This window comes from Herpailurus yagouaroundi, unplaced genomic scaffold, assembly GCF_014898765.1.
Source record: "Herpailurus yagouaroundi ecotype Mexico unplaced genomic scaffold, PumYag 207, whole genome shotgun sequence".
NCBI classification, from domain to species: Eukaryota; Metazoa; Chordata; class Mammalia; order Carnivora; family Felidae; genus Herpailurus; species Herpailurus yagouaroundi.
The window spans coordinates 1,564,682-1,578,378 of record NW_024412438.1 but is presented as its reverse complement, the minus strand read 5'-3'; the positions used below and the strand labels follow the sequence as shown (position 1 = coordinate 1,578,378).

General features: G+C 53.5%; 2 protein-coding genes across 2 annotated transcripts in view; both read left to right on the top strand.

Moving 5' to 3' along the window:
• The window catches only part of LOC121015531 (olfactory receptor 10J4-like), a 44,033-nt gene extending 38,972 nt beyond the window's left edge, over positions 1–5,061 (top strand). The window contains 1 exon segment of the mRNA XM_040452477.1: positions 4,110–5,061. Coding sequence (XP_040308411.1) covers positions 4,110–5,061 — 952 coding nt within the window.
• A 7,431-nt stretch (positions 5,062–12,492) lies between these two features.
• On the top strand, positions 12,493–13,446 carry LOC121015534 (olfactory receptor 10J1-like). The gene has a single exon (XM_040452481.1). It carries the CDS (start codon positions 12,517–12,519, stop codon positions 13,444–13,446), a length of 930 nt encoding a protein of 309 aa, XP_040308415.1. The 5' UTR covers positions 12,493–12,516.
• Positions 13,447–13,697: the final 251 nt, after the last annotated feature.

The window sequence follows — 13,697 nt, the reverse complement described above, 5'->3', positions numbered from 1 at the left end:
TCCCTGGTTTATTGTAGGCTCCCCCAGCAGTGGTAAATACACTATGTAGTATCTCTCTTAGCTGTGGGTCTCTCTGCTCTTAATGGCTCATCAGCCCGAGTGTTTCCGGTTTCTCTCGGGTCAACATTTGGGGCCAGGAGAGATCATGTGGGACCGGACTGGATGGCTGGCAATTATCCCATGCTGGTTTGTCAGTCTCCATTGACCCAGCTTATCAAAGACACATTAATAAACTACCTTACTCCCAGGTATTCATGCCTCAAGCATGCTGGTTCTTAGAAAGGGAGCCTTTCGTACTTTGGGAAGGTCTCTAGGAGAAAGGCATAAACTGAGCTCCAGAACTAGGAAACACCAAGGAGTCAAAGTCCCAGGGAAGCTGGCGGGTCAGTGTCTGGGTTGCCTTCAACCTCTGGGAAGGCCCGTCTTGGGCCCATTGCAGGAGAGGCAGACAAGGCTGGGTCTGCTGACTGCCCAAAGGCCAGGAGACATGGGAGGGAGGCAGGAATCTGGAGGTTGTCTGCTCTCTCCAGCGATTCGAAGCGATGCTCTGGACTGACGAGCAAGCAGCGGGACTGGCGTCAGTACGATGCCGTGTCCCCAGCTGCCGCCACATTCCCTGGCCTTGGCGCGTGCAAAGCGCTCAGTGAGCACCTGCTGAAAGCATCCACAAGTGAATGAGTCACAGCTTCTGGAATATTTGAATTGCTAGGGGCCTCACGGATCTTCAGCAATTAGGGCACGAGACCCCAGGGCACGAGTGGCTTGACTAATAAAGCTGCACCCTTCAACGTGGTTGGGTCCTGGGGCACCTGGGTGGCTTGGTTGGTTAATCGTCCGACTTCAGCTCAGGTCATGGTCTCAGTTTGTGGGTTCGAGCCCCGTGTCAAGCTCTGTGCTGACAGCTCAGAGCTTGGAGCCTGCTTTGGATTCTGTGTCTCCCTCTCTCTCTGCCCCTCCCCTGCTCACGCTGTGTCTTTCTCTCAAAAATAAATTTAAAAAAACATGTGAAAGTATGGTTGGGTCTGGAGACAAGAGCTCCTCATCATCTACGGAGATCAGGGCCGTGTCTTGATGCAAAGGCTTTGTTCCTGCTGGAAACCCCAGATCGCCTACACACATACCGTCCATGTGATCGGGCTGATGAGCCCCCTTTCTAATGAGGTCCCCAGACATCAGCAGATTTGGATCTTGCTACTGCCCCCTTGGGGAAAGGGACCCCGGGGCCCAGGGGCCCGGGGGGAACAGTCCTCCCTGACAGCCTGTAATACACACGTAAGGGGCAGGGCTCCGGGAAGGCACAGGGGAGCCTAGGGCTGCTTTTGTGATTCCCAGACCTGACCAATCAGCGCAGGAATTAACAGACAGACCCGGGCAGGTTCTAAGGTTTTCTTCCAGGCTTCCCTTCAGAAGACTCTGAGCGTGCTGCACCTGCCCAGCGGAGCAGGCGTGCTGGCCGGGGCTCTCCAGCCTTACTCTCTGAAGCCAGATTGAGTCTTGGCCCTGCCTGGTGAGAGGTGAGTCACCCTCCACCACTCAGTAAAAGCAGGGTTCTTGTCTGACTGGGCGCGGCCTCACGACTCTTGCTCACGGGACACCAACTTTTCTTTTTCTGCTCTGTCCTGGGACTGTCGTCAAGTGGAACAATGACTGTGTAGCTGGGCTGTAAGATTTAGGGAATAAAAAGCATTATACGTACTGGGGGAAAAAAAATCATTCGGGAAGGGTTATCTGGGACTTAGCCTTAGAAAAACCTGAGGCAGAACTTTCTAAAGGCCTCATTGGTCCCTTTAGCCCAACAAAACAACTAAAGGCTGAAGGGGGAGCCAGGGGAACTGGGAACATGCACTCTCACCCCTCACAGTCCTACCTGTCACACTCCTGGTGAACGGGGCCTGGTGGCAAGCCACAAGCCACCAGACTCTGGCGGGGTGGACCCACGTGGGCCCTTTCCACCAGGAAAAGTGGATTTCCCGAATATACAAGTCCCCGCCACTTCCTCCCGTTTCCTGCCCCAGATCTCAAGCAGGGGCCAGGAAAGTGAGGATCAGTGAATGGCTGAAGTAGAGTCTCCCGAGCGCAGGAGTCCAAGCAGAGCCCGAGAAGAAGGCCCCGGACGCAGGCACGCCTGCAGAATTGTTGCACTGGGAGAGGCTTACCCATCCCGACCCACACCCGCACGCTGCCCCTGCCCTTGGGACTCTCTCCCCTGCAGGAATGTCTCCTTCCCTGTTTCCTCCTCCTCCTCCTCCTCCTCCTCCTCCTCCTCCTTCTCCTCCTCCTCTTCCTCCTGTCTCCAAAAGCTAGCAGAGCACCCTCTATGCAGCAAGCTGGTAAATACGTTCTAGCTACATGAAGACCAGCCACGTCCTGAGCTGGGACTTGGGAGAGAAGTGAAGACAAAAACAATGACCTAAACTATTCCTATTTTGACATCTATGCTCATCTTTATCAATGGTTTCCATTTATTTATTTATTTATTTGTTTATTTACTTATTTATTTGAATGTTTATTTATTTTTGACAGAGAGAGAGACAGAGTGTGAGCAGGGGAGGGGCAGAGAGAGGGAGACACAGAATCCGAAGCAGCCTCCAGGCTCTGAGCCATCAGCACAGAGCCCGACGCGGGGCGTGAACTCACAGACTGTGAGATCATGACCTGAGCTGAAGTTGGATGCCCAACCGGCTGAGCCAGGCGCCCCCATGGTTTCCATTTATTGATGGCCTACTGTATACCAGGCCTTCTGCTCAATGCCTTCTAGGCATCTTCTTGTGTAATTCTTCCGTCGGTCCTCTTCCGTGGAGATCGGTCCTGCCTTCATCTTACAAGGGGGGAAACCGAGGCCTGAGGAGATGAGGGAACATTTCTAAGGTCAAACATGAAGCCGGTAGAGCTGGGGCTTGCTCACGGGGGTGCTGGACTCCAGACCAGCCCCAGCCCCCCTCCAGGGTGCAGAATCTAGAACTGGGCAGGAGGTGGGAAGGGAGGACCGAGCGTCGCAGTCAACAGAGATGGGACAAATCAAGGACGAGAACCCTGCACGATGTCTGGGTGGGTCTGACATTCAAGTAGAACCCAACTGGAAGTGGGGATGGGGAGGGTGGGTGAAGGAGCAGAAATTGAATGTACCGTTTGCCTGTTACATATCAAGGACTACGCTTGGCTATTTGCACAGAGTAATTAATATAATCTCCATAGCAACACTGTGACGATATATTATTCTATTTTATAGACGAGCACACACACACAAAGTGAGCAAAGTAAAGCAAGCATCTTCTACTTACACTAAGGTTGAAGCCGGAGGTTCCTAGAAACGTCAATATTTTGTTATTTTTATCACTCTTGTCTTGGAGTTACCAGTACTTCAAACCTTTAGGATGTCTGAGAGGCTTACTGTGCTCGACTAGAGACTAGGAAACAAGCAGAAACGACCCTCCACACGGAAGGGAGGGGATGCAGGTGTTGAAACACAGGGTATTTGGGGAGCACAGGGAGGAAAGCAAGAATCAGGCTCTGGATCATAGTGTCCTGGGTCCACACGTTAGCCTCTCATCAAGAGAAAAAACCAGTGTCTCCTCTCCCCGCCTTAGTCCAGACACTGGCCATTTTGAATTTGACCCACGGGGAGGACAATACTATGTGCTTTGAGCATACCTGGGTCTGGCCGCCTACCTCCCAGAATCATGCCTCCGGCAGCGACCTGTCCCTGGCTTGAATTCTCGCTCTATGGAGGTCCCCTCACAACTGGCTCTCTGACAGGCGGTGCGTCACTGCTGGGCCAAAGCAGGGGAGTGTGGGCGGACTTCCAGGCTGTGCACACTCAGTCTAGTGCCTTCTCTGGTCTGCAGCCCCTCCAGCCAAGCACGTGAGGTGCTTCCACCGCTCGCTGCGGGTATTTACTCTCTTCCCCACCCCCCTGCATCTGCCTCCCAGCGCCACGCCCCTGCGAACCTTGGGAAGTCTTGGTGAACTTGGCCAGTGTCTGAAAGCTGAGAGCTTCGGAAACCGGGAGCTACACCCGTTTCGCGCCCCTGCACGTGGCTGACGAGGACCGTGGACCAGCCTCCTGCTTCCATCCCGGAGGTTCAACCTCCCCGCTTCATCTCTTTCAGACCCAGATTGTCCTCGATGCCAAGACTCAACTTGACCGCCGTGACAGAGTTCACCTTTGAAGGTTTTTCCGTTTTTGGGTGGCAGCACAGACTCATTCTCTTTGTGGTCTTTCTGGTCTTGTACCTGTTGACCCTCACCAGCAATGCCATCATCTTGACCGTTATCCGCCTCAACCGTCAACTTCACACACCCATGTACTTCTTCCTGAGCGTACTGTCCGTCTCCGAGACCTGTTATACGGTGGCCATCATCCCCCGCATGCTGTCCAGTCTCCTCAGCCCCCAACGAGCCATCTCCATCCCACACTGTGCCACTCAGCTCTTCTTCTATCTCGCCTTCGGCATCAACAACTGCTTCCTGCTCACGGCCATGGGGTATGACCGCTACGCGGCCATCTGCAACCCCCTGCGGTATTCCGTCGTCATGGGCAAAAGGACTTGTCTACAATTGGCGAGTGGCTCCTGGAGCATTGGCCTGAGCACGGCCATCATTCAGGTGTCGTCTGTGTTCAGCCTGCCCTTCTGTGATGCCAACGTCATCTCCCACTTCTTCTGTGACGTCCGGCCCCTGATGCAGCTGGCCTGTGCTGACACCACCATCAAAGAACTTGTCACCTTGCTCATCAGTCTGTGTGTCCTTGTTCTGCCCATGGTGCTGATCTTCATCTCCTACGTCCCGATTGTCTCCACCATCCTCAAGATCCCCTCTGCCCAGGGCCGGAAGAAGGCCTTTGCCACCTGCGCCTCCCACCTCACGGTGGTCGTCGTCCACTACGGCTGCGTCTCCGTCATCTACCTAAAACCCAAGTCTCACAACTCCCTGAAGGACAGGCTCATCTCCGTGACCTACACGGTCATCACACCCCTCCTCAACCCTGTTGTGTACAGCCTGAGGAACAAAGAAGTCAAGGATGCTTTGCTCAGAGCTTTGGGCAAAAATCCTCTCTCTTAGGTCTCCGTAAAAGTCAACAGTTTGCTGAGGGGTCGCAGTGACAGAGTGAGTTTGACACCAGGCACCCGGTACCTGATCCGGGCAGCAGCTAGGACTGAGAGGGCTACAGGAAAGCGAGGAAGGAAAAGATGAACGAGAGACTGATGGATTTCCCAAGACCAATAGGGGGGCTTCTCAGGCTTGATGAAAACCAGGCAAGATAAAGCATATTCAGGAGCTCTGCTGTAACGTTAGTCCCTGTTCCTGTTACCCTTGGCATAAGGGACTGGAAACTGGTAGTGAGGGTGGGAAGAATATATAGTATCTATCACAGGAATTTATGGGATCGGAACTTGGCCTCGGCATGGAAATCGAGAGCACTGAAATAACAAGTTCTCCATTATTTACACCTAACACTCTCTAGGCTGTATTTCATACAATAAAAAAAAAAAAAAAAAAATTAATGCCATTAATTTACCTCGCGCCTATTCCTACCTGCACGAACCCTCGCCACCTACGTCAGACACGGGCGCTGATAGCCAGTGGACAACCTGGTTGAGAAGGATAAAGCAAAAACTGTAAAAACAGCTTCCTGGATACTGAGAGTTGCAGAACAAGAGCCCCCATCTTTCATATCCCGTCCCCTCTCCTCCCCGGACACCGGGGTGATTTACTGGAGGCCGCTGCTCTGCCCGGGGCCCCTCTGTGGGCTGCCCCCCTCGCCCCCGCCCCCACTCTGAACCATCACCACTGGCCGAAAGGAGGCTTTCTCAGTGTGGGGGGGGGGAGGGGGACACATATCCCACTCCCACCCTCCCAGGGGCGGCCCGCGGCCAGCGCCTGAATAACCCGGGAGGTACAACGGCCACCCCTCCTTGCCTCAAAATGGCATTCCCTCTAGAGTCTTCCGTTCGATCAAGCTGCCTGAGACCACATTCCCTCTGAGCTCTGCCCCCATCCCATTCTGCCTCCCTCACTCCATTTTCCGAGAGTACGCCCTCAGTCCCTAGCACGGGGACAGGCTCAGGCTCTGCTTCAGGTCACCCGACCCGGGCCAGGCATGCCCGGGGCCACCGCACACTCACTCAGCCTCCCCCGCCCGGGCGGCCTCTCCGCCTTTGCACCCAGCACAGTGCCTGGTACCTGCAGCTTGGGTGTTATTAACAGAAGGAAGAAAAGAAGGAAGGAAGACCGCTGTGAGCGGCTAAAACACGACTGGCCTCAGCAGGCGGCTCTCCTCTCTCTTCTCCTTTCGTGATGAGATTCCTTTCAGGTTGCCAGCCCCTACTTTGCGACGTCCCTTTTGGTCCCTTCACGGAACGCATCCTAGATAGCCGGCGTTAGTTCAAGCACTTTGTGTATTTAACCCTCACTATGGATCTAGGAGCTATTTTGTTACTTATCTTACAGATGGGAAACCCAAAGCCTGAAGAGATCAGGGAAGGTCCCGAGGGTCAGAGAGCTGGGCACGTGGACCCTCATCGGGACCCGAAAACGCGCAACCCAGCCCCAGAGTCTGTAGCTGCATTACGGGCTCACGGGGATGCCTTTAGCCAGCTTTCCGCCTTGATAATAATTGCAGAAGTAGGCGCCATACGTTGCAAATTTACGCAGGGCTCCAATTCCCCCCAGAACGGCCTTAGGTCTTGGAAATCGGGCTGGGAGTTCAGGAATTCCGGACGTAATATGCTTTTCCCTCAACTATCTTGGTGCGCTTTCTCCACTCAGCACAGCTCTAAGGATGCAAAGAGAAAAAGGATAAAGTGGGCCAAAGGCCATCAGGGGGGCGGGGTTGATGGGGCGACAGAGCTCGTGCCCATCAGATTACTCTGTACCCATCCGCTCGCTGCCCCACTGGTTTACCCTGATGACCGGAAGTAGGAGATACACAGGCAGTAATAATGTAGAGGGACTGCAGGCTTTGGGGCCAGGGAGGCCCGTGTCCTGATCTTAGGTCCTCCACTATGACCGTGTGTTCTAGGAAAGGGACTTAACCTCACCATGGCCTTCCTTTCCTAACTGCACCTTCCAGCCAGCAAGATCAACCTCCAGGGTTCCTTTGAGGCCCTGAAACCTTAGGGACCCAACAAGTTCCCAGGGCGTGGGAAGCACCTGTAACTGTTAGCATCTCCTCTGCTCCCCACCCCCACCATGCAGTGCTCTCTAGGTCAACATCAAGTCGCCCCAATATGGACGCAGGGCCCCAGTTTTGACAACTGAGTTCTCCATTCACCGAATGAGCTCCCCCTTCCTGGGAGAGACTTTGCAAGGGGCCCTCCCACGCCCCACCCAGTGGTCTCTGCTCCCAGACTTCGGTCCCTGAGACCTGTTCCCTCAGGGTCTGGCAAGAGTCACTTCTGGGTTATATACCTGCCACGTCTTAATAAGCCACGTTCCCCCCCGCCCACCTCAGTTCCTACCTCAGACCCCCTTCCCCAGTGCCCTGCCCAGATGCTGGCCTGCCAGCTGCTTCTCATGGTGTCATTCCCCCTTGTCTCTGAAAGCCTGGAGTTGGTGCTGGGATTCAAGGGTGTGGTCTGCAGAGGCAGGCCTGTTACATGCTGACAAACACATATCGAGCTATTTTTGTGCCGTAACCCGTTTGAGAACATAGCGATTACTAAAATCGTGGCACTCTTTTTCAGAGTTTGTTTTTCTCCCCAACGATAGATGCAAATAGCACACGAGTATGATTCAACTAAGTATCAAGCTGGAGAGCCAGGAAGTATTTTAAGATTAAAAAGTGTTCACACGTAAAAACCTAGAGCCCCCAGCTCTGGATGAGAAGGATAGGGTTAGGGTGCGTGTGAGATCAGACCTAACTTCACTGCTACAGACTGAATCGTGTCCCCCGAATTCACATGCTGAAGCCCTTCCTCCAGTGGGATGGTATTTGGAGACGGAGCTCCTGGGAATTAGGTTTAGGCAAGGCCATGAGGGTGGGGTCATGTTGGGTTTGGGGCCCTTTAAGAAGAGATGCCAGGGGCGCCTGGGTGGCTCAGGCACCGACTTCGGCTCAGGTCATGATCTCGCGGTTCGTGGGTTCGAGCCCCGCGTCGGGCTCTGGGCTGACAGCTCAGAGCCTGGAGCCTGTTTCAGATTCTGTGTCTCCCTCTGTCTCTCTGACCCACCCCTGTTCATGCTCTGTCTCTCTCTGTCTCAAAAATCAATAAACGTTAAAAAAAAGAAGAAGAGATGCCAGAGGGTTCTCTCTCCCCCTCTCCAAAGTATCAGGACAAAGAGTGAAACCACCTATCTGCAATCCAGAAAGCAAGCCCTCATCAGGAACTGAATCTCCTGGCACCATGATCTAGGATTCTCAGCCTCCAGAAAGGCAAGAAATAACTGTCTGGCTGACCACCCAGTCCAGGGTTATTTTGTTCAGCAGCCCGAACTAAGACATTCAGGAACCATGCCGACCTCAGCAACATCTGTAGTCAGCCCTCTTCAGGGCTCTGAAACCCCCCCTAACCATTCTAAGGCATCATTAGGAAGTCTAGACTGGCATCCTAAATTAACGTGAAAGTCACAAAGGAGCCCTAGTAAGGGCTACTGGAATCTGGCCCCCCCACATAACGTGGTCTGCAGAGCCGAGGGAGTTGGCCGCGGGTCTCCCGGCTGCCCCGCCAGCTTTGTTTCTAGAGTCACCCCACATGCTCCCTCCTGTCTCGCATCAAAGCCCTCATCGGTGAAATAAGGATGCGGGTCACTTGGAGGACTCAGACAAAAACGTGTCGAGCGTTCCGTAAGCTCCGCCTCTCGTTTTCACCAGGCACCACATTTTTATACCATGTACCCAAGTGACCCGTTTCCAAAATCCTCCTGATTTGTCCCAAAGCAAAGGCATCATAGAGCACGGAGCTATTTTGTTCAACTCTCCTCCCTCCCTTCCTTTTAGGATCCTACAGCCACCCATCCCACCTTAGGGGTCCACCATTATCAATGGGGGGTCATTTGGGTCAACTTCTCTGATCCAAGAGGAAGCAATGCAGATTGGAGTCTCAGGGAGTTGGCATGAATGAACTTGAGATTTGCGTACGGGTCCTTTCCTCTCCCTTGATCCACACACGCAGTCACAAGCCCATTCACCTCAGATGTCTCTCACCTCTGTCCCTCCTCCCGAGACCCCTGCCACCCCCACCTAGATCAACCCCAACTGACCTCTGGCCTGCCCTGTGACATTAGCATCCTCGCGGATGCCTCATACAGCTGCCCCATCAATCCTGCAGGGGAGCAGGGTCACCACACAGGCGGGAAGAAGGTGCAGGGTAGCTGGTGGCCCTCAAGGGCCAGCAACTAACGGGCTTGGAAGTCCCTGAGCACGAGGCATAAGTTATATCACTTGAGGGGCCCTTAAAAAAAACTGGTAGGGGCGCCTGGGTGGCTCAGTCGGTTAAGCGTCCCACTTCGGCTCAGGTCATGATCTCGAGGTCCGTGAGTTTGAGCCCCGCGTCAGGCTCTGTGCTGCCAGCTCGGAGCCTAGAGCCTGCTTCGGATTCTGTGTCTCCCTCTCTCTCTGCCCCTCCCCTGCTCATGCTCTGTCTCTCTCTGTCTCAAAGATAAATTAAAAAAACATTTAAAAAAATTCAAAAAAAACCCCTGGTAAAATCTCAGTACTCTAAGACCTTGTTGTAGCCTGGTCTGTAGCTGCAGAATTTTGTTCTGTGATCAAGCTGCGTCTAATCCAGGACCATCCCCTCCCTGCCCCCACTCATTTTAGTTGACCATAATCCTCTGTCACTGAAACTAAACCGTGAGCTGCCGGAAGGCTGAAGAAGTATGTCCCCTATTTCCCTGCCCCCAGCAACCAGCCCCGGGCCGGGCAATGCCCGGTGCCTGAAGCATGAATGGACACAGGTAAGCACACGTGGTCAAGTAAGAACATGGGTAAGCAAGTGATAGACGCAAGGGGAGTCTTCAGGGGAAAGCAAATCGGGCAGGTCTCGATGGGCTAGAAGTTTTGCCAAATGGAGGAGGGGGTGATTCTGGGTAAAGAGAGTATTCAGCCCCCATCCATTTCCTGGCCCCCAAGAGAGGGTCTTTAGAACCAAAGAGATTTCCTTCCACTTTCCAGGCGGCCAGCGGCCAGGCGGCCTGAACTGCTCCTCTGCAAAGCCAGGGCCAAAGCTGACTACTTTTATTCCAAAGAGAAAACCACTTTCTTAAACTGGGCAGGGGCCTGAGTGTCCCGATATGGCTCCAAGCTTGAGCTGCCTGAGTTTGGAAACTGTGGCTTTCCAAGGCACATCTGTAAGAAACTACAAGGTGCCTATGGACTCTAACAAGAAAAATTCAACTAAATAAACCAGCTTTATCTGATGCTGTTTTTACCTGAAGCAAAAACTTGCCCCAAGCTCCCAAACGGCCAACCCTGGGACTGGGTAAATGAGCCCCTCACATAATAAGGCCCCCAGGTGCCTACAGTCTGCATCCTCCCAGTCCCGGGTCAGGGATGGAGGGGGCGCCTCTTGGGATATCTTCAGGGTGTGAGCCCCAGGAGCCCCACTGGCTCTTCCCGGGGGAGCATCTTCTCTGGCTCACACAGAGGCACCATCAATGACGCCTGCAACTCCCAAGCTGCCCACCTTCCGGCGAGAGCGTGTTTATCTGCTGTCTTCTCAGCCTCCACCCATGATGGGCCCTCCTTCCCGGTCACCCTGCTTTTCCTGCACCTGCAGACCACGGCCACCTCCTGCCCGGCTCTCCTGCCGTGACTCAGCCCCAGGCAGACACAGTGAGTGTTCTCCAGAACAGGAAATGAGATGGGGCTTGTTGGCCAGGGGCTGGCTTTAATTTGTTGTAGCATAACAATCCATCAGCATCCTTATAAGGATGTGTGTGTTCTTTCCCTTGATTTCCATGGAATAATTACAGCCTCCCAAGGGTGGAGGGTGCTAGCCAGGTCATAGCAGCTACCCTTGTACCTCAAGACAGACAGGCATCAGCCAGAGCAGACAGCACCCTAGCCCATGGATTCTCAGCAGAAACCCTAGTGGTATTTGGGATAGGACAATTCTTCCTCGGGTGGGACGGTCACGTGGAGAGCAGGACACTAAGCATCTTTAATTGCTGGCAGCACCCGTGTCCGTCATTAGACCAATCAGAAACAGTGACACAGGCTGCCGATTTCACAGCAGAGGGGCCAGGCCACCTTATGGCTGGACCACCGCCTAGCTTCTGCCCAGAGACCTCACAGAATTTCAGTGTCTTTCGCCACAGACTTCAGTGTTAAATGATTTTCTCTGTTCAGAGATATCTTCTGTCGTCGCCTTACTCTTCCAGCAGTTTTCGTGCAAATGAGTAACAGCCAGTGGCCAACTTCTTTTAAGTAAATTTTTATGCATGTGAAGGAGGTCTCCATGCCCAGCAATCTTCCTCCCTGGCGAGATTTACTTTACGTACAAAGTCGTTCTGAATAGGCAGAAGCAAACCAGAATATAATTTACGTTCCCTACAGGAGCTTACTGTCCAACGGGACAAAAATGTGAAATATGACAGATATTGGACTGCACCCCAACCCTCACCGCAGTGATGTAACTTTAGCGTGACTATTTGGTTTTCACACTCAGGGCCTGCTGTGGCTCTAGATGAGAGACCTGAGTGTTCGTGCTCCATCGTCCCCGGCACCACTGTTTCCCTCTGCAGAGCGGGTGTCTGCCTACTAGTTCTAGTGGCTGTAAATTTACCTTTTAGTTTCAGGAAGGTGCAGCTATGGCGGAGCCCATAATGTAGCCAGAGTCAGGGCTATCCACTGCCGGCTGGTGTCCGTCTCGCGGAGACAGCAGTGGGCAGAGGCAGGTGGTGGGTTAAGATCCGCCTTTTCTTCCTCGGCAACAAAATGAGCCTTCGGGTCTGCTTTGCCTCTACTTCCTAAGGGTGTGCAAAGGGAGGCTTCCTGGTCTTGAAAGAGAAAAAAAAAAAAAATCTCCAGTCAGTCCTTAAGTTATTTCCAATTATCTCATTGATCCATAAGCCCGAGCTGGTGAGATACGCAGCTGTAGAAGGTATAATGTGCAGAGGGTTTGTGTGTGGATGGCGTGGCGCTGACGGGGAGATATTGTCCACGGAAACGTGAGAGCATCGCAGCACGACAGCCGTGGAGGCTGTGTTGACACCTGCAATAGTCCTTGAGGAACGGGGAAATAGTTAAATAAGAGGAGAAAAGGAGAGAGGGCATTCCAGATGTCAAGGAGGAAGCATGGGGTGAAGTGAGTGGGAATGCGCATCGTCATGTTGTGGGAACAGGACAAAAAAGAAACACCAAAAAACGATTCTGGGATGCACGGGAAATTGTAATGGATGGCCACAGAGTAGAAGTATTTTAAGCAAACCCAGAGATTGACTTTAACGCACAGAGAAATGCATCGCCAGGTTCACAGCGGAGAACGGAGTTCAATCAATTTGAGAAACGTGTTTCAGCAGCCTTGTTGAAATTATGCGCCGTCTGTTCTCCATTTCAGATTTAGCGACCACTCCATGGAGAGAGGGAACCACACTCTCACAACCGAGTTCGTCTTCCAGGGTTTCTCCAGCTTCCGCGAGCACCAGCTCGGCCTGTTTGTCGTGTTCCTTGCACTGTACGTCGTGACCCTGGCCGGCAACACGGTCATTGTGACCATCATCCGAACGGACCCTCACCTACACACGCCCATGTACTTCTTCCTGAGCATGCTGTCCTCCTCAGAGACCATATATACACTCGTCATTCTCCCAAGGATGCTCTCCAGTCTTGTAGGTACGAACCGGTCCATCTCACGGGCAGGCTGTGCCACCCAGATGTTCTTTTTCGTAACCTTTGGCATCGCTAACTGCTTCCTGCTCACGGCGATGGGGTACGACCGCTACGTGGCCATCTGCAACCCCCTGAGATATTCCGTCATCATGAACAAGAGAGGGTGTGTCCAGCTGGTGGGGGGCGCCTGCGGCATTGGGCTGATCGTGGCGACGACGCAAGTGACATCTGTGTTCAGGTTGCCTTTCTGTGCTACGAAGGTGGCCCACTTCTTCTGTGACATCCGACCTGTAATGAAGCTCTCCTGCGTCGACACCTCGGTCAACGAGACCCTGACCGTGATCATCAGCGTGCTGGTGCTCGTGGTCCCCATGGGCCTGGTCTTCATCTCCTACGTCCTCATCGTCTCCACCATCCTCAAGATCCCCTCCGCCCGGGGCCGGAAGAAGGCCTTTGCCACCTGCGCCTCTCACCTCACGGTGGTCGTCGTCCACTACGGCTGTGCCTCCGTCGCCTACCTCAAGCCCAAGTCGGAGAACACCAGGGATCAGGACCAGCTGATCGCGGTGACCTACACCGTCATCACCCCCCTGCTGAACCCGGTGGTGTATACCCTGAGGAACAAGGAGGTCAAGGATGCTCTGCTCCGGGCCGCTGGCAGGAAGCTTTCCTGACAAGACAGGAAGTGCTCTCCTGAGGCTCTCAGCATCCGCTCTCAGCAGCAACAGGAGCAGAGCCATGTGCCCTTGGCTCCCAGAGACCTGCCCCAGAAGGAGGCAGAGGAACAGCAGCAGCACCCAACTGTGAGTCTGCAAACTTGAGAAGCCCCTGAACAAAGCATTAGCCCCGTTTTTGTGGGTAAATAGACAAACAAGGTCAGGAAGTAGTGTGAGCCCAGGATCCCTCATGGACTTTTTGGTTTCTA

Coding starts and splice junctions, on each gene's coding strand:
- LOC121015534 (XM_040452481.1), top strand. CDS start 12,517: ATGGAGAGAGGGAACCACACTCTCACAACCGAGTTCGTCTTCCAGGGT.